Source organism: Malaclemys terrapin, chromosome 25, assembly GCF_027887155.1.
Source record: "Malaclemys terrapin pileata isolate rMalTer1 chromosome 25, rMalTer1.hap1, whole genome shotgun sequence".
In the NCBI taxonomy this organism is placed as follows: domain Eukaryota; kingdom Metazoa; phylum Chordata; order Testudines; family Emydidae; genus Malaclemys; species Malaclemys terrapin.
Window position 1 is genome coordinate 15,425,918 of NC_071529.1, and position 19,430 is coordinate 15,445,347.

General features: G+C 67.1%; 2 protein-coding genes across 2 annotated transcripts in view; both read right to left on the minus strand.

The window, feature by feature from the left end:
• Positions 1-33: 33 nt before the first annotated feature.
• HCRT (hypocretin neuropeptide precursor) lies at positions 34-5,170 on the minus strand. The gene is made up of 2 exons (XM_054014683.1): positions 2,148-5,170; positions 34-588 (listed from the first exon to the last, which is right to left on the minus strand). Exons 1-2 carry the CDS (start codon positions 2,208-2,210, stop codon positions 133-135), a joined length of 519 nt encoding a protein of 172 aa, XP_053870658.1. The 5' UTR covers positions 2,211-5,170; the 3' UTR covers positions 34-132.
• A 250-nt stretch (positions 5,171-5,420) lies between these two features.
• The window catches only part of LOC128829307 (inactive phospholipase C-like protein 2), a 34,454-nt gene continuing 20,444 nt past the window's right edge, over positions 5,421-19,430 (minus strand). The window contains exons 3-6 of the mRNA XM_054014682.1: positions 19,098-19,301; positions 18,531-18,606; positions 14,803-14,912; positions 5,421-5,708 (exon numbers count right to left, since the gene is read on the minus strand). Coding sequence (XP_053870657.1) covers positions 5,523-5,708; positions 14,803-14,912; positions 18,531-18,606; positions 19,098-19,301 — 576 coding nt within the window. The 3' untranslated portion in view covers positions 5,421-5,522. The remainder of the gene's footprint in view (positions 5,709-14,802; positions 14,913-18,530; positions 18,607-19,097; positions 19,302-19,430) is intronic.

Here is a 19,430-nt window from a genome sequence, read left to right on the forward strand (position 1 = left end):
TTCCTGGGAGACAACATGCCAGGCAGACAGCAGTGAGTCTCAGGCTGGGGTTTATTTGTAAACGACCCGTGGTGCCCGCAGTCTCCCCGTGGATCCCCCCTGCCCCCACGGGCTGCTGCTCCCCCGGCCACTTCAGGAAAAGCTCTTTGCAGCCGCCCCGCTCTGGCCCGTGGCAGAGTCCTTGTCCAGCTGGCCCCGGCACTCCCTGGTGCTGGCGGGGGCGGTGTTGGCCGCACACGTGGCTGGGGGCAGCAGGGCGTCCGTGCTGGAGGGCCGGGGGGAGACGGCCCAGCAGGCCGAGGCTGGCTGCTCTGGCGCCAGCTCCGCCCGCTTGCCCATGGTGAGGATGCCGGCGGCGTGCTTGCCCGAGCCGTGCAGCAGGCGGTAGAGCTGGCTCTGGAAGGCCTGCGAGCCGCTCTTTCTCTTGCCCAGCGTGAGGATGCCGGCGGCGTGGTTGCCCAAGCCGTGCAGCAGGTCGTAGACACGGCAGGGGCAGGTCTTCTGGCGGCAGCACGTGGGCACACTCTGCCGGGCCGCAGCCAGAGAGCAGAGCAGCGCCAGGACCAGGAGGCAGCAGGCCCTGTGGAGCTGCGGGCGCAAGAGGCAGGCATTAGTGCAGGGACAGGCTGGCACTGAGGGGGTTAGACCCAGAGACGCCTCAGCCCCCCTCTGCCCCAGGCTGCGGATCTCAGAGCCAAGCTGCAAAGACGCTGTCCCCCCCCCACCCCCAGGAGCTGCCAGACGGGCTCAGCCCAGGGGCCCATCTAGCTTGGCATCCTGGCTCTGACAGCTCCAGCAAGACGCCCTGCAGTGCTGGGCTGCCCGGTTCCCACTAGTGACCCTGACCCCACTAGTGACAGGTTGGGTGGTGCCCAGCGACCGGCCCGGCCCAGCCTGCGGGGGGGCCCCCAACAAGCTCCCCCAGCCAACCCCACACATCTCGCAGGCCCAGACCCACCCTCTCCCAGCAAACCTCACGTGGGCGCCACCTCCCTGCCCTGCTCCACTGTGAACCCTCAGCAAACGCTTCCCCTAAAAGACCCAGCACGCCCCAGTCTCCCATAGCCACCCCCCAGCCGGCTTCACACCTCACCACACCCCTCTGCACCAGCTGGGCTGCACGACCCTCCCATGGCAAGACTAGAACCCAGGAGTCCTGAGCCCCTGCCCCTAACCACTAGCCCCCACTGCCCTCCCAGAACCCAGGAGTCCTGCCTGTCACACGCCCTTTGCACAGGCCCTAGCAACCTGCTCCAAAATCCAAGACAAAGGGATCAGCCACACACTGTCCCCTGCCTCTCACCCCATGGCAACACTGCAGCCCCCGCCCCTTTCCATGCAGGAGAAACAGCCACGGCTGCAATTAGCGCTAATTGGCCCCCTGGCTGGCAGAGGGTGCGTCATGGAGACCAAGCTGCCCCCAGGGAGCCCTCCGGGGTGAGGCGGGTCCGGGGCGGGTGGGAAGCTCACCCCGTTTCGGGCGTGGCCGGCAGGGTCAGGCTGCACCCGGGCAGGGTCGGGAAGAGGTTAAATATAACAGCTGCTGGGTCTCCCTTTAACACTGAGCGGGACTCGGTTCTGCGACACCTGGCACTCAGCCAGATCACTGACCCCGTGCAATGCTCGTGCAACGCACCACGGTGCTGAGTGGGGAGCGGTTCACGCAGTGGATGCAAGGCCAGGGCGGTTTGGGCCACAGGCACCAGGCGGGACAGACCTGGGCCCAGCGTGCAGCCCTAGCAGGTCTTTGCCTCCCCAGTGTCCTACGCGGCCCAGCAGGCTGGCTCCAGGGCTCGTGGGGCAGGGGAGGGGGTGTCTCGGTGGGTTCTGGGACCCCACTGGGATCAGGAGAGACACCGGGAATGGACAAAGCAGATGCCATTTGCACCCCGGCCTGCATCCCCTGAGGGCAGGACAGGCTGGGCTCCTCCCCAGAGCTGCTCACCAGGAGGGCACATGGGGCAGGGAGACACGCCAGCTTGGGGTTCAAGGCCACCATCACGCGACCCCCAGTCACTGTGCTCGCCTCCCCCTCGTGCTGCACGCCTGCCCCTTCCCAACCGTGCCCTTGCTGGCGCGAGACCTCCCTGCACTGCGGCCTCTCTTCTGCCCAGCCCAGCCCTGGTGGCCAGGCCCTGGCGCCGTACCTTGGCGTTGGGCACCTCCATGGGTCCGAGGTGTCTGCGAGGACCTGAGCGAAGCTTGGGCATGACCCGGTGAGGAGCAGTGACGCCCTGAGCCGCTCTCCCCGGCAGCCCAGGCTTTTATAGGGCCAGGCTGCCCCGAAACTCATCCCCTGCCCTCCCCAGCCCCCGCACAACGGTGCTGCCAGCACTGGGGCTGGGGCTGCAGGACGGGCCAGTCTCTGGGAGACACGCACCCATTGTCCCCCGTTGCTTGGAGACGGGCGAGGCCCGTTCCCTCATTTGTGGCTCCCCATTATGCGGCGGCCGGAGCCGAGTGGCTGGTGGTCGTGCGGGATGGAGACAGGCCGCGTCGCCTGGCGCTAATGAGCCTGTAACTTCCGAAGGAATCCGCCGGCCCGCACGGCACAAAGCTGCCGGAAGGTCAGCAGCGGGGAGGAGGGGGAGACTGGGCCCCATTAGGCTAATTACCCGGCCCCAACAAAGGGGGTCTGGCAGCCGAGCCGCATCCGTCCCTGGCACGTCAGAGGCGCCGGCGTGGCCACACGTGTCCGTGGCACGGTGCACCTCCGAGCCCCCGGAGAGCCAGGCCCTGCAGGCGGAGAGCGCGGGGGGGAAATCTGCCCCCCAGGGATGCTGGAACATGTTTTATGGGGGGAGGGCCACTGGTGATGGAAACCCCAGATTTGGTCTATTACTTCTCCAAGCCAGGGGCAGCACCCCCCATTTCCAGCCCCAAAGGAGGCCCCTGGTCAGCCCTGGGGCCCTGTCAGTCCTCACCCTGCCTGTGGGTCAGGCCCCGTGGCCTGGGAGAGGCAGCCACAGCTCAGGCCAAGAACCTCCGTGCTGCCACCCCCAGGCTGGCATCTGTGCCCAGCCATGGGCACCTTGCTGCAAGCTGGATGGCACTTGGGGGGCGGTGCGGGGGGTGCCCCCAGGGACAGGCTGCTCAGTCCCATGGCATGGGGCAAGCCCGTTATCCCCCTCTCCAGGCATCCCCGCTGCATCCAGATGGGCCATGGCAGGGTGGGGGCTCCCCACTGCTCCTGCCTCAGCCAGGAGGGGTCACTAGTGGGACACGTGGCCCCCCTCTGCACCCACCCCTTGCACAGCTCCCCCAGCCCTGCCTGGCCACAGGCCAGTGCTCAGCCATGGCCAAGCCACCCCCGGCCCGTGGCCACAGCTCAGGGGTGAAACACGCCGTTTTCACGTGGCACTAGGCACCATCCCCAGGGCGCTGGCCCAGCCCCCAGCTATTGACAGCGTCCCAGGCCGCATGGGTCCCTAGGAGCCACCCAGTGCTGGCGGAAGCAATTTCCTTGTGGGGCCTGACCCTCCCTGGAGGCCAAGCTCTCCCCTGGCCCAGCCCCAGCTAACGGCAGGAAGATCAGCGCGGGACGCACCTACTTCCACTAGCCCTGAGCTGGCCCCACAGGCGGGGCTGCAGGGGGCTTTGGCGGGAGGCGTCCGGCTGATTAGGGGCCGTCGCAGTGGGGGCACGGGGGGGTGCACGGCTGCTGGGAGCAGGGGCCCTAGCTGGAGTCTGGCACGGTGAGAAATAAGCCCTGACGGACTGTGCCCTGCAGAGGACTGGGCAGGGGGCAGAGACATCCCCTGAGGGTCCATGACCAGGGCCTCCCCATCACCCCTGCGGGAACTGGAGAGAACACCAAGGGCAGGAGACGACTGTGGGCAAATCGCCAAGGCAACGGGCCAGGGTTTGTCACCAGCAAAGCCGCCCAGCTGGCAGGAGCCCCACCCGCGGGCGGCGCTGGGGGCGGGCACCTGGCACTCTGACCTGGCCGGAGAGCGGGGCCGGGAGCCCAGGCAGGCCGAGTCCCAGCAGCGACTGGCTGCGCCTCTGGCTGCTCCAGCCGCTGCCTCCTTCCCGGGCATCACACGGTCACCACGGGAGCAGCGAGGGTCCTCCTCCCGCCGGGGGGGGGGCACATACAGCCTGTGCCCCAGGGGTGCCCCATGCCGGGCCCAGCTTGGCTCCTGGCGGCGAAGGGCCAGATTTGCTGAGCTCCCCGGACCCAGCCGCGGCTGCCCATCTCGGGAGTGCAACCAGCCCCCACCCCTCAGAGCCCCCCAGACAAACAGCAGCCGCTGCACCAGCTTGGGGTTTGCTCTTTATAACGCCGCAGCTTTGTCCCTGCTCCGAAAACATGGGGGGGGGGGCTGCTCCCAGCTTCGGCTGCCTGTGCGGAAACCCCGCCTGGCTCAGCGCTGGTTTCTCGGCTCGCGCCGTGCCGGACAGCCCCCTATTGCTCTGTGACTCAATCCTGCCGCCGGAGTCCCCCCAGCAGAACCCTGGTAATGGCGCCCGACCCCCTGGGGCAGTTCCCTGCCCCGCCCCATGGCCAGGCCCCTGCTCCAGGCTGCACTCACCAGCTCCGCCCTGGGCCCTGACCCCCAGGTGGGGCCGGGGAGGCAGCCCATGAACTAGGGCACAGCTGGTGAGTTCCTGGCCCCCGAACCCCATCCAGGAGCGTTGTCTAGGGCTGGGCTGCGGGGGGGGAGGGGTTAAGCAGGAACCTTCATGGCCCCGCCCAGCCCCAGGGCAGCTCAGCGGCGGGTTGGCAAGCTGGTGGTGAGCCGGACCAGGCGTGAGCTCCTCTCGGAGACCCCCACGTCAGCACGCTGGGTGCCCAGCGATGCCCTGGAACGCGCTGGCCGAACCCCGCAGGGCAGACGCAGCCGATGCCCCCCGACAGGGGTTCCAACTCCCCCCACGACGGGACCACCCAGCTGCATCTGCACTGTGGGGGGGGGGGGCAGCTGCAGCCCAGGGAGGGGGGGATTTTTCACAGCTCAGCACTGCAGCTATGTCGACCTAACCTCTCAGAGCACGCCAGCCCCCCCCCCGCCCGACACACACTCCCCCCGCCCCCCCCAGCCACACGCAGCAGGACAGAGACGCTCCTTCAGCGAGCGCAGTCGGAGCAGGGCCCGGGCTGGGGGGAGGCTCTGGGGGCTCAGGGCCCTAGTGTGACTGAGAGACACAGGCTGGATCCGGCCTGACCCCCCCCTCACTCCCAGCGCCTCATCCCAGAGCAGATTCCTGCAGGTCCCCACGACACATTCCCGAGCCCAATCCCTGCCTGAAACGACCCCCCAGCCCAGCCCGAGGGCGCAGCCCAGGGCCAGGCAGAGTGCTAACCCCACCCCCACTCGAATCACCCGCCTGGATCGCCCCGGGACGGCCCGTGCAGCCCCCACCCCGGCCGAGCTCCTGTCTCCCAGACGCACGGCCAAAGGCCCGGGCGTTCTGGGGCCGGTGCCCGTACAATCCTGGGTCCGTGGCAGGAGCGCTGGGGGCCCCGGGCGATGGAGGGGTCGCGGGCTCAGTCCTGGCCCCCACGCCCTGCCTTGCGGTCAGCAGGACCCGGTGTCGCTGCCTCCTTCTGTCTCTGAGATGGGCTCCAGGGGGGTCCGGGCCCGGCCGAGCTCGGGGGAGGCAGAGCCGTTCCTGCCGATGCCACACGACTGCCCCGCGTTGTGGATCTGCCAGAGATTGTCCAGAGCCTCCGCCTTGGCCTGCTTCAGGAGATCTGCCTGGCCCTGCAGTGGGGAAAGGCCAAAGGTCAGGGGTGAGGTGGGGCAGGGGCTCCTTCGAGGTCTCCGCTCTGGGGGAGCAGCCTGGACCTGGGGGCAGGGGCTCCCCCACCCAGCAAGAACTGGCCCCTGGGCTGTGGGGAGACGGGCCCAGCTTGTGACACGCAGAGACCCTAACCCAGCCGAGCCGTCTCCCCTCCCCAGACAGAGTCACTGCTCAGGGGCTGCCCCCTAACCCCCCGCCCCAGCCCTGGCCGGGGGCCAGAAGGGAGCAGCGTGATCCTCTCATCTGACCTCCTGCACAGACCCTGGCCCCCCCACTCCTGCAAGAGACCCCTCGCCTCCGGCTGAGTCCCTGACGCCTCGGATCATGGGTCAGTCCCGCCGCAGCGAATCCCCCTTTCACACTGGCCTCACCGTCAGCTCCTCCCAGGCTGGAGGTCCCCCCCCACCCATGGTGGCCTCTGTGGGGTGAACGGGGGATCTCAGCCCAGCCCAGCCCCCCGGTGGGACAGGGAGCTGAGAGCTGACGATAAATGCAGAGATCTGAATGGGACGCCCTGCGGGGTGCAGGCCAGGGAGCCTCACGCTCCCGGAGCGGAGCCGAGACCCCCGACACCTGGCAGGACATGGGCCTTAAAGGAGCAGGGCGACGCCGTGTCCCTCCCCCTCTCGTTTACATGGGGGGGGCTCTGCTATCAGGTGCTAGCAGAGCCTGGAGCTGGGGGGCACCTGTCCAACCCGGCACATACAGGGCCCCAGCCCCGCCCGGCCCCCTTCGCTGCTCACTAGCCCTGTGGGCTACTGCTCTGGTGCCACCCGGAGTCCACTCTGGGTACTGCAGCTCTGTGCCTCCCCGTCCAAGCCCAGCTGGTTCCCTGGGCCGGCAGCGTCCAGCAGGAGGCAGCGTTTTCACACCCAGCGGGTGGGGTGTGGGAGGGAAGCGGTTCCAGGCAACGGCCCCCGAACAGCCTGGTGTGCTGCTGACTTCACAGCGCCCCTGTCCGGGCAGAGCCCCGAGAACCAGCCAGAACGCCGAGCCCGGCCAGGGGCACGGTGCTGGGAACCCCCCCGAGCTGGGGCCAAACCTGTGACGCTCGGCCCAGAGCCTGAGCTAGAGGAGGAGCTCCCTTTGCTGGCAGCAGCAGTAGGTTGTTCTCCCCTCTGCGGGCAGCCACGGGCACCACACTCGCCGCAGACCTGCCCCCTCCAGCATCCCACCTGGGTACCGGGACCCCGGGAACAATTCATACTGGGGGCGGGAGGGGCTGAGAGCCATTGAACCAAACAGCCCTGTACATGATGGAAACCACATTGAGGCAGAGGGCGCGGCAGCCCCGCCAGTTCCAGCCCCTACCCCTGTGGCACTGCCCCATACGCTCCCTAGCTCAGCCCCACAAGGCCCCCTTAGCCATCGCCCAGCTCCGAGGGACGCTCGTGCCCCACACAGCCCCTAGATGGCAGCATGGGATCACCGCACCGTGGGCCCAGCTCCTTGATCCAACCTGCCTCTGACGGGTCCCACGGGAGCAGGGCCTGGGTCTCCCCAGAGCCCACCCCACACCCAGAACAACAGGGCCCCGGTCCAGATCCAGGCAGGGCAGAGCCCAGTCCAGGGGGCACAGAGCTGTCCTCACCTGTGTGTGCCCCATGGCACCCCCGGCACAGCCCAGCAGGGACCATGGCAGCTAGGCCTGGGGGGTGGGGGTAGACTAGGATGTCGGGGTTCGCCCCACCCCCACAGAACAGCTCATGGACAGTCTCTTGGCAGGGCGACCTGGGAGCTCAGCACCCCCCAGAGCCAGCCTGCGCCCCAGGCACTCCCAGCCCAGGCAGGCAGGGCGAGCACATGGCAGCGTCCAGTGCAAGCCGGCATCACAGGGCACCGCTCCCTCCCTGCAGCCACCGGCCCCCCAGACCCCCCACGGCTCTGAGCTCCTGCTGCCCCGGTGCTGGCTGGGAAACCCAGGGGCCCGGCTTGCGAGGGGTGAAATTCTCGGCTTAAACCCTCGCAGGAGATGTAGAGACAAGCCCTGTCCTGGCCTCACCCTGAGGCGGGGGGGAGGGAGGGGACTCAGCTGGGGCCCAGGGCCAGGCCCAGTGCGTGGAGGGGTCACTGGACCAGCAGGGCCCTGCTGGGCATCATCCAGCCCCCCACTCGCACCTCCCACTCCTCACGGTGCCCCCCCTTCCCTTTCCCAGCCCGACTATCCCCGGCCTGCTGGTGCCAGCCTTGTCCTTCGGCTTCGGCCGCTCTCCTCCTCCTGCCCCGAGAGACTTCTCTAGAGCAGCCGCTTCCCGACTGCAGCACCAAGCCAGCGTCCACCCGGCACGTGCTGGGAACCGAGCCCCCCGGCCCAGCCCGCGGAGACCGGGCAGCGCACTGACCACAACACGCAGCCAGCGGGGCAAACCCTGGGGCCAGGGGCTGTGGAGCAGGGCATGCTGGGAGCCGGCGTGCAAAGGGCCCAGAAATACCTGCCCAGACGTGTGCATCCCACGCGCTCGCACACGCAGCCCAACACACTGCTCCAGCCGTGCACAGCCAGCCGTGTACAGCCCATGCGCACGCCCACACAGCCACATACCCTCCTCCAAACGCGCTCACAGCCCTCCACGTGTGCGCAGCCCTACAATGCACACACAGTGCCAGTGCAGAGCCCGGCAGCCCGCCACACGCGCGCACACACACACACACCTGTGCATGCTCGTGGCCTTCAGCCTGCCACACGCACGCCCACCCGCCACACACACACACACCTGTGCACGCCCGCCACACACACCTCACCTGTGTACGCCCGTGGCCCTACAGCCCGCCACACATACACACACCTCTGCACGCCCGCGGCCTTCAGCCTGCCACACACACACACACACACACCTCTGCACGCCCGCGGCCCTACAGCCCACCACACACACACACACACCTGTGCACGCCCGTGGCCTTCAGCCTGCCACACACACCACACCTGTGCATGCCCACGGCCCTACAGCCCGCCACACACACACACCTGTGCACGCCCACGGCCTTCAGCCTGCCACACACACCACACCTGTGCACGCCCATTAGCTCTCCCACGGCAGCCGGAGCTGCGGCCCCTGCAGGGCTCGCTGAAGCAGGCTCTGTCCTAGCAAAGGGCGACGGAAGCTGGCCAGGGGGGCCGGTGATGGCTGCAGGGGCTGCGGCTGGAGGCTGCTCCGGGGAATTTCTGCACCTGGCGGGCAGGCCAGTCCTTGGGGAGCTGGAGCCCCACTCCCCACACAGGGGTTGGGATCCGCCTGATGTCCTCGGCCACCACCAGGTCCAGCAGTGCCTGCTGACCGGGTGACTCAGCCCCGTGAGCGCTGGAGCGGCTGGGAATGGCTCTCAGGGAGCTGAAGCTGCCGGACCCCGCGGAGGCCGGGTGAGCCAGGCTCTGGGGTGGGCTGAGGCAACCAGCCCTGGCCACCAACAATGCCCCTTTGTCTGCAGCCAGGACGGCGCCCAGCCCCGCTGGCCCGGCTCCCCAGCAGTCTCAGCTCTGCCACATGAGCTGGCACCAAGCAGGGCCCAGGGCAAGGCTGGGCTGGGAGCCAGGGGCCTGGAAGGTCGGGGGAGGCGGCTGGGACCACCCCAGGATGCAAAGGGGCCGCTGCCACCACTAGCACCACAAGAGCGGAGCGGGACTCCTGGATTGCATTCCTGGATCCGCCACTGACGCTCAGTGTGGCCTTAGGGAATTCCCTCCCCCGTGCCTCAGTTTCCCCCTAGGAGCGCAGGGATCACGCCCTTCCCGTGGGCACGTGAATCTGGCCAGGTTTGCTACGTGTGGAGGTGACGCGAACGCTCAGCATGGGCATCGCTCTCCTGGGCGTCCCGGGCCAGCACTCCGAGCGGCAGAGGAAACACCGTCACCCGGCACGGTCTGGCGTCCCACCACCCCCAGGAGCAGGACCTAGAGCGTCACCTGATGTGACAAAGTGGGGGATTTTCTTGTGTTTTCCTTGTTTTTCCAATGGTTTGCATGCAGAGCGGATGTGTGACGAACTGGGCCTGTTCTCACGGTGGTCTGTGAATGCTGACAGGGGAGTGTGCTGGGATAGTCTGCATTGCAGGATGGGATCTGCCCGAGGGCGCCCGAGGGCGCATACCTGAGTGTGTAACATGAGAACCCGGGAAGGGGTTGAAGGGGAGGCGACTCCTTAGCCCGGGAAACTGAACAAAGGCTGTGGGAGGGGTCGCAAAAGGAGAGTGCTGGAAGCAGGCTAGAAGGAGGCTGGAGAGATGGCTGGAGGCAGAGATGGCTCTGACCCCCCAAAGGGGGGTGGGCTGGCATGCCCTGGGACCCCAAGCCGGACCTAACTGAGGGGGGCCCTGTTGTCTGTGCCTGCAAGACCTGTCTTGGACTGTATTCCTGTCATCCAAATAAACCTTCTGCTTTACTGGCTGGCTGAGAGTCATGGTGAATCGCAGGAAGCCGGGGGTGCAGGGCCCTGAGTCCCCCAATACTCCGTGACAACTGGTGGCAGCGGCAGGATCTACTGCACCCCGTGGACGGCGCTTCCCGCAGTAAGTGACTGGGGAGCAGTAAAACGAAGGGGGATTGACGGGGACCAGGCACGCTGAAGAGTGAGAGAGAGACGGTTATTACCCCTGGGAGTGTGTGACCAGCGAGAAGGACTTTTGCAGTAACAGGGTCCCCTGGGGGGATCGCAGCGAGTGGTCCCAGGGGCGGAGGAGTCTGCAGCTCGACCCTGGCAGAGAGGTGGTGACCTCGAGAAGGGCTGGCACACTAGGGGGCCCCCTGGGAACTGTGGGGAGCTGTGAGCACACAGGCCGGTGAGTGGCCAGCAGGAAGATGTATGCCAAGCGGCTTAAGAGCGACCTGGTGGAGCTGTGCAAGGAGAGGCGGCTGCGCATTGGGAGGCTCACCAAAGAACAGCTCCTTGCCCAGCTGGAGGCGGAAGATCGCGCGAATGAACTGATCCCTGTGTCTCAGGGAAGCAGCCTGGCAAATGCAGCGCAGGCACCAGTGTCTGTCCCAGCTGGGAGTGGTCAGCCGGCTGCTGAGGGCTTCCCGAGACCCCTCCTTCCTATGCCTAGGGGAAGGGTGGGGAGGAGCCCAGCAAATACCGAAGGCGCCGTGACCCCCCCGGCCAGCAGGGGGTCCCCCCGTCGAAGCTCGCCGGCCAGCAGAGGATCCTCCCGGCGACGTTCGGCATCCGGGGAGCGGAATTGGCTGGAATGGGAGAAAGAGCTAAAACTGAGAGAGCTGGAGGATCGTGAACAACAGAGACAGCATGAACGGGAGGAGAAAGAGAGACAGCATCAGCGTGAAGAGAGACAGCGTCAGCAGGAATGGGAGGAGAATGAGAGACAGAGACAGGAGAATGAGAGACAGCGTCAGCATGAACTGGAACTGGCGAGACTGAGGGGCAGCGAACCACCGGCTGCGGTGAGTGAGGGGGGACCCAGGACTGCACGGAGCTTTGATAAGTGCATCATGGCCCCACGCAAGGAGGGGGAGGACATGGATGACTTCCTGGAGGCCTTTGAGACGGCCTGCGAGCTGCACCGGGTTGATCCCGCGGACAGACTCCGGGTCCTTACCCCCTTACTGGACCCCAAAGCCGTGGCATTGTACCGCCAACTGGGAGAGGCAGAGAAAGGGGACTACGAACTATTCAAAAAGGCCCTGCTACGTGAGTTTGGGCTGACTCCTGAAATGTACCGGGAAAGGTTCCGGAGTCAAGATAAAACCCCTGAGATCTCATATCTGCAACTAGCCGCCCGCATGGAAAGATACGCCAGCAAGTGGGCTGGTGGGGCCCAGACGAAGGAGGACCTGATTAAACTGCTGGTACTGGAGCAACTGTATGAGCGGTGCCCATCCGACCTGAGGCTGTGGTTGGTGGACAGAAAGCCAGAGAACCCGCGACACGCCGGGCAGCTGGCTGATGAGTTTGTAAAGAGCCGGTCAGGGGGTGGCAGGGAGGAGTCCCAAAGGAGCAATCCCACCACAACGCAGAGAGAGAGTCACCATGGGACCTCCCCGTGGGAAAATACAGAAAAACCCCATCAGAGGGGAACATCCGGCATCAGGACCATCCGACCCACTCAAGGGGACCCATGGGACATGGGCTGCTACCACTGTGGCCAAAAGGGCCACATACGGGCCCAGTGCCCCAAGCTCAGGGACAGACTGAGCAGGCCGAACCCACAGAGGGTTGACTGGGTAGAGACCCAGCCCGGCGAGAGGCAGCATTCCCAGGGAAGGGGGGCTGGCAGAGTACCACCTGCTAAGGAGGGAGGAGAGCCCCAGGCCAGCTTCTCTGGGGGGCCAGATGCTCCGGATTCAAAGTTCCCCGTTTACAGGGTTGGCGCGGGGCTGTCCCTGCGGAGCGAGTGCCTTGTTCCCCTGGAGGTGGATGGGAAGGAAGTTTATGGTTACTGGGACACGGGCGCAGAGGTGACACTGGCCCGGCCCGAGGTGGTGGCCCCAGATCGGGTGGTGCCCAACACCTTCCTGACCCTGACCGGGGTGGGCGGGACCCCATTCAAGGTTCCCGTAGCGAGGGTACACCTGAAATGGGGGGCCAAGGAGGGCCCCAAGGACGTGGGAGTGCACCACCATTTGCCCACTGAGGTGTTGATGGGGGGGGACCTAGAGGACTGGCCCAGCAGCCCCCAGACCGCCTTAGTTGTGACCCGCGGTCAGAGCCGGCGAGGGGCACTGCGCCCTGGCCTTGGGGGGGGTGCCTTGCCTGAGGCGCGGGACTCTAACCTGGTGGGGAGGGAACGCCCAGGGACGCGGCTTAGGGAGGCTGCAGCTTCGGACCCAGCGGGCGAGAAAGAGCAGGTGGCCATCCCCGTCCCAGCTGCTGAGTTCCAGGCCGAGTTGCAGAGAGATCCCTCCTTGCGGAAGATAAGGGACCTGGCCGACCTCAATGCGGTACAGACCATGGGACGAGGTGGCCGGAAAGGATTCCTGTGGGAGAAGGGGTTCCTGTACCGAGAATGGGCTCCCCCAGGGAAAATGGAGTCAGGGGGGATCAGGAGGCAGCTGGTGGTACCCCAGAAGTATCGCCGCCAGCTGCTGTGCCGGGCCCATGACATTCCCCTCTCAGGGCACCAGGGAACCTGGCGTACCCAGCAGAGGCTGCTACGGAGCTTTTACTGGCCTGGGGTCTTTGTTACTGTCCGACAGTACTGCGGATCCTGTGACCCCTGTCAGAGGGGGAGGAAGGCCTGGGACAAGGGGAAAACAGCTTTAGGACCCTTGCCCAGCATAGAGGAGCCTTTTCGGAGGGTGGCCAAGGTAAAAAGGGCGGCTCTAAACCAAGAGAGCCCAAAGCACAGACCTCCAGACTGGAGCGCTGGGAGAAGACCACAGCCCAGTTGGAACCCCAGAGGTATGGGGGTGGGAAAAGGGCACAGGCCGCATAAACCTTCCCACATGCGAACTGCGAGTGCCATCAAGCACCCCCGACCTAAGGGGGGGCGTGAAACTGGAGGGGCCTGGTGTAATTCTCACCAAGGAATGGGAGGGATGCGGGGGCATCCATGGGAACGGGGGTAGGTTCGAACTTCCCCGGGTCACTGGCTAAAGTGACCCTGCTCAGTTCGGTCTCGAAGGGGGGAGAGATGTGACGAACTGGGCCTGTTCTCACGGTGGTCTGTGAATGCTGACAGGGGAGTGTGCTGGGATAGTCTGCATTGCAGGATGGGATCTGCCCGAGGGCGCATACCTGAGTGTGTAACATGAGAACCCGGGAAGGGGTTGAAGGTGAGGTGACTCCTTAGCCCGGGAAACTGAACAAAGGCTGTGGGAGGGGTCGCAAAAGGAGAGTGCGGGAAGGAGGCTAGAAGGAGGCTGGAGAGATGGCTGGAGGCAGAGATGGCTCTGACCCCCCAAAGGGGGGTGGGCTGGCATGCCCTGGGACCCCAAGCCGGACCTAACTGAGGGGGGCCCTGTGGTCTGTGCCTGCAAGACCTGTCTTGGACTGTATTCCTGTCATCCAAATAAACCTTCTGCTTTACTGGCTGGCTGAGAGTCATGGTGAATCGCAGGAAGCCGGGGGTGCAGGGCCCTGAGTTCCCCAATACTCCGTGACAGGATGGGACTCAGTGTCCCTGGGGGTTACTGGTTTAATGAGGGGAGAGGAGAGGGAGTTTGTTGTTACAGAGGACGGGAGAGGGAACTTGGGACCCCAGCCGATGGCCTGGAGAATGGAGACCCCCAGCGACTGGTGACCTGACGACCCGGAGACCCAGATCAGGAGTTGCAGCTGGTTCTGGCCAGTGGGAGGACAATGGGCTGTGGAGAGACGACCCAGTGACCTGACTAGACGGTTCCAGCCCGAGGCTGCCAGAGGAGGGCGGAGAGGAGAGGAGGCCCAGGCGACCCTGTTTATGACCCTGTTTCTCTGGAGAGAAGACAATGGACGGAGGCGGGGCCTGGGGCCGGTGATATCAGATGCCCAGCTGGGAAGCAGGGGGGCTCTGGGCTGGGGAGGGGGAGCAGGCAGAGCCCACCTGGATGCAGAGAGACTGGGATGTGCTGGGCTGAGGGAGGCTAGGCCTGAGGCCCGGAGAGTTTCCTGTGCTGTGTTCAACGCTCAATAAACCTCCTGTTTTACGTTGGCTGAGAGTCACTCCGGGCTAGAGAACAGGGGGCATCAACCCCTTCGGGGGGTGGAGGCCCCGGTGGCCCAGAGCGAGGGGACTCCCTGAGGGGGCCCACGGCGAGAGACAGACGTGCTAAGGCTCAGAGAGGTGCGGCTTCGGAGGTGGAGGGGCCTGGCCCCGAGAGAGAATGGACCCCCGAGAAGGGCTGTCTCATTGAAAGGGGCACCCCCCCATGGACCGCACGGGGCCACGAGTGGGCACGATCTGTGAGTCCGTGAGACCCCGTCAGGCCAGCCGCAGGTCCCAGGTACAGGTGAGGAAACAGACCCGGGGAGGGATGGGCCCAGCGATCCCGGCTCTCGGTCCCACTGGTCCTCGGGCTCCAGTCTCCAGGGCTCCTTTAACACGGGGGAAACTGAGTCAAGAGAAAACCACTGCAGAGGAAAATCTCGAGGGAGGCCCCCAATGCCAGCAGCCAGGCCCCGGCGTTACCTTCAGCACTGTGATGTTCCAGGCGAAGCTCTCCAGGGCCTTCTGCAGCTTCCTGCCCGTCAGCCCCTCCTCGGCCTCGAGCCGGCGCAGCTCCTTGTGGAAATCCATCCCTGGGGAGCGGAGCAGAGGGGAGCCGTCACGCGGAGCTGCTGGCACCGACCGGAGGGGCCACAGCGGCCGGGAACACAGCAAAGCCGGCGGCAGGGTGCCCAGGGCTGGCTCCATATGGTGATCGCCCTGCGCTGCTCGCTGGTGCCCTGGCTGCACAAGGAGTCCCCGAGGAGTCACTGCCCCAGAACAGTGCCCCGTGCACAGCCCATGGGCAGGGGAGAGCAGGGGAGCTGGGGTCAGGAGATACCCAGCACTGCCCCCCATTCAGGCAGGAACAAGGGAATTCCATGTCACAAAGGGGGGTCCCCAGTAAGGCAGGGCCCTTGGCTGCCCCTAGGGGACCGGTGCAGCCCCAAGCCCAGAGGGTGCACGGGACGCCCAACGCCCGGCTCAGGTGTGATCCCAGCCGGCGGCAGGGCAGGGCCCAGGTGGCAGCTGTCACCAACCCTGCGGGGAGCAGCGGCAGGTTCCCGTGGGCCCCGGGGCCGGCGTGGGGCAGGCAGCACCCTGCAGCCAGGGACGGGGTGTACATGGGAGACCCGGGCTCTGAGTGCCTGGAGCTGCAATGGCAGCACCACGGGATGGTGGCTGGGGGGCCTGTGCCCCTGGGAGCAGGCCGCTGGGCGGGCTCCAGGGCCGAGCCGTGTAGGGAGGAGTCGCCCCAGGGGGTGGCACCGGGCCCGATCCGAGCCCTTGGCTGGGCAGATGGTGACACTGGCCCAGTGGGGTCTGCCTAGGTGGTGCTGCCGGGGGGCCCCGCGTGGGAGGGGACAAGGTGCAGCGCCCCCAGCAGGAGCCTTTCCCGTGGACTCGCTGGCCTCCCACGCCCGAGCCTGCAGCTTCCAGCTGCGTCCTGGCGCCCTCCGCGCCGGGGACAAGGGAACGGCCTCGAGAGCCGGCAGGGGAGGGAGCAGCCAAGGCCGCCCCCCGCCCCCCAGACCTCTGCTGAGCGAGAAGCCTGGGAGTTGCCTGCAGAACAGCCCCCCTCCAACCCCCCCGGGCACCAGCACAGCTGTGAAGCTGCCTGTGCGGGAGGGGATCCCACAGGCGGGGGGGGGGGGGGGCTACACCCGGTGACCCCCCCAAAGACCCCTCCTCCTTGTGGGAGCTCACGCAGGGCTCTGCCTGCCCCCCGCACGGATCCCCCTTCATTAGCGCAGGGCTCCGGCTCGTTATCTCTGCTGACGCTGATGGGAACCGTCTGCGCCAGCCTCAGGGCCGGGGGGGAGGCTGGGCAGGGCTGGGAGCCCCAGCGATCGCCTGGTGCAACAGGTCCTGGGACATGGGGGCAGCCAGCACCATACGTGGCCATGTAGGGCCCCCCTGGGCAGCGGAGGGAGATTGTTCAGGGGCCATGGAGCACGGGGTACCACTCCCTCGCCGCCTGGCGAGCCTCTCTGTCTGGAGCCGAGAGTGCTATGGGGGCCTACCCAGCACAAGCAGCTCCCCCCCCCGATACCCCCAATCAATACCACCCCCCCGAGACCCCACACAGATACCACCTCCCCAAAACCCCACACCATGGTCCCCATCCCCCCAGACACTCCTCACCAATACCACCACCCCCCGAGACCCCACACCACGACCCCCATCCCCCCAGACACCCTCCCGAGACCTCACACCACGACCCCCATCCCCTCAAGACACCCCCCACCGATACCACCCCCCCGAGACCCCACACAGATACCACCCCCCTGATACACCCCACCATGGCCCCCATCCCCTACAGGGAGCCCCCCACTGACCCCACGGCCCCCAGTGACTCGACACTAAGTGAAGAGGTGCAGCCCCTGTGCCCCTGCAGTAACTCCCCCCCCCGGCAGGCACTGTGCTGAGCTGGCCCCGCTGGACTCTCCTGCTCCCGCTGGGGCTGGCACACGAGGGGTTAAGGGGCACCCTGCATCCCGCCCCGAGCACGTTACCCCCCCAATGCAGTGCCGGCTCCAGGCCCACGCGCTGTGGTTCGCCCACCTGCTGTCAATCATCCCCCCACGCCCACCCCCCCGGGTTATTAACTCGGGGGGGATCTGGGCAGGGCCCGGCCCCCGCAGTGTGCGTTAGGGTCCATGCTGGGGGCAGGGCAGGTTGTGGGGCATTGGACCTGGGAGGGGCAGAGATCCCGGGCTAATTTATAGCACTCCAAGCTCCTGGTGCTCCCCCAGGATCCAGCCAGCCAGGGCGCGGTGCGCTCTGACCCCCGGCACTCCTGAGTGCCATGGTCCACGCCCAGCGCTGCACCAACTGAGGGGCACCGGCAGAGCTGGGGGGAGCCCAGGCTGGGATAGCAGGGGGCTGCGGGTCGGGAGTGAGGGGCACCGGCAGAGCTGGGGGGAGCCCAGGCTGGGCTAGCAGGGGGCTGCGGGTCGGGAGTGAGGGGCACCGGCAGAGCTGGGGGGAGCCCAGGCTGGGCTAGCAGGGGGCTGCGGGTCGGGAGTGAGGGGCACCGGCAGAGCTGGGGGGAGCCCAGGCTGGGATAGCAGGGGGCTGCGGGTCGGGAGTGAGGGGTACCAGCAGAGCTGGGGGAGCCCAGGCTAGCAGGAGGCTGCAAGTCGGCAATGAGGGGCACCGGCAGAGCTGGGGGGAGTCAAGGGCTGGGCTAGCAAGGGGCTGCGGGTCGGGAGTGAGGGGCACCGGCAGGGCTGGGGGGAGCCCAGGCTAGCAAGGGGCACCGGCAGAAGTGGGGGGAGTCAAGGGCTGGGCTAGCAGGGGCTGCGGGTCGGGAGTGAGGGGCACCGGCAGAGCTGGGGGAGCCCAGGGCCAGGCGAGCAGGCGTGGGGGCCCGGAGGGAGGGGCACTGGCACAGCCTGACAGCAGCACCTGCCTGTGTGGGTTCAGCCACGTGTCTTTTATGCCACAACACTCGTCGCCACTTACGCCGTCAGCCCCAGTCTGTTATTTCTGATGCTAATTATATTCCGGGGTTTGGCAGTTAACGATTCCTCTCTGCTTCCTCGTCAGCCTCCCCCGTACGGCTCCGCTCCCCCAGCGCCGGCCCCTCGGCGGCCCTGCTGCCCACCTCTCAGAGCCGGGCGCTGGGGCTCGCTCGTGCCCTGGCCCCCCACGGGGTTCGAGCAGGATGGGGCCCAGGCGCTCGCCCCACCGATCCGGTGTCTCAGCTGCGAGCAGCCAGGAGGGGGACAGAGCCGTGTCCTAGACGCACACCCCGTGTCAGCCAAATACCCCTGCCCCTGCCATGCCCACAGCCCCATTCCCTGCCCAGCAATGCCACTCGGCTGCCTGGGAAACAGGAGACACAGAGGGTCCGGGGGGGCGGGGTGGAGCAGCCCAGCAGACTCCCATGGGGCTGGGTGTGGAGAGGTCACTGCCCCAGCTGGCCGGCTGGGCCCAGGGTCTTTCCCCTCCAGGGGCACCGGCTCCCATCCAGCCCTGGGGTGGGGACGGGCCAGGTAACCTCCAGCCAACAGGGCACCCAGAGGCCCCATTAGCGCCGCGCCTCGTCCTGCCAGCAGGTGTCACTGGTGCCAGCACAAAGGCCGCCCCCTGTGGCCCCAGGTGCCCATAGCCCCCCAGCATCCTGGGGGGAGCAGAGTCGGGGCCCCCAAACCCACCCCGCTCTGCAGCCGGGCCCAGCGGCGCCTGCCCCCCGCGGCACGTACCCGCCTGCTGGGCTTGCATCAGCTTGCTGTGCACAGCGTCGGCCGATTCGATCAGGGTCCGGCTGGTCTGGATCGTCTGTGGGAGCAGAGACGGGGGGATTTGAGGGAGCAGGACGAGGGGCGGCCCAGCACCCCGGGGACCCCTTCCCGCACGGGCCCACGCAGGCGCCCCCCCAGCTCCAGCCTTGAAAGAGGCAGCTCCAGGTTGGGAGGGGAAGGGAGGAGACGCTCCCCCGGCCAGGCCTCCCCGCTCCCAGCGATGCCCGGCCAGGTGCCAGCTCTGGGGAGCACGAAGGAAGGAAGCGGCTCCGGCTATTAGCGGGACTCCTGCCGCCCGCTGGGATGGCACCAGGGGCTGCGCTGGCTACGGGACCCCGAGGGGCCGCAGGGGCTCGGCTGCCAGCACAGCAGGTGGCAGGACCAGGCCATGCTGGGAACTCGCTCTCCCGGCCCAGGGAGGGGCTGGCACTTCCCGGTCCCCCCGGCCCGGTGACGAGTGCCCGAGCAGAGAGCCGGCTCGGCCGGGGAGGGGGCTGGCTGCCCGGCGAGGGGGGGGCGGGTGCTTACGGTCTCGTAGGCGGTGAGCACTTTGCGGAGCAGCTCCGGGACGGGCCCCTGGGCCTCCATGGGGGGGTACTGCTGGCCCAGGTTCAGCGTCACGCTGGGGGCGCTCTCGCTGCGCAGCAGCCACGCGGCCACCGTCAGGATGCATTGCTTCATGGTGGCCGCCGGCGCCAAGCCGCACAGCTCCTTGAAGGAGACCAGGGCGTTCTGGAGACGGAGAAACAGGTGAGCCGGGCACCCCACTGCGCGCTGCCTGGGGGGGCAGGGCCACAGCCCCCGCTAGGAGCCTGCACAGCCTGGCCTGGGGCGCTGACACAAACACAGGCTGGGGGCCTC

Excerpts from the sequence above, each read along its gene's own strand:
- HCRT (XM_054014683.1), bottom strand. The coding sequence starts at position 2,210 with ATGCCCAAGCTTCGCTCAGGTCCTCGCAGACACCTCGGACCCATGGAG. Across the intron at positions 589-2,147 it reads TGGAGGTGCCCAACGCCAAG|CTCCACAGGGCCTGCTGCCT; the intron begins GTACGGCGCCAG and ends TTGCGCCCGCAG.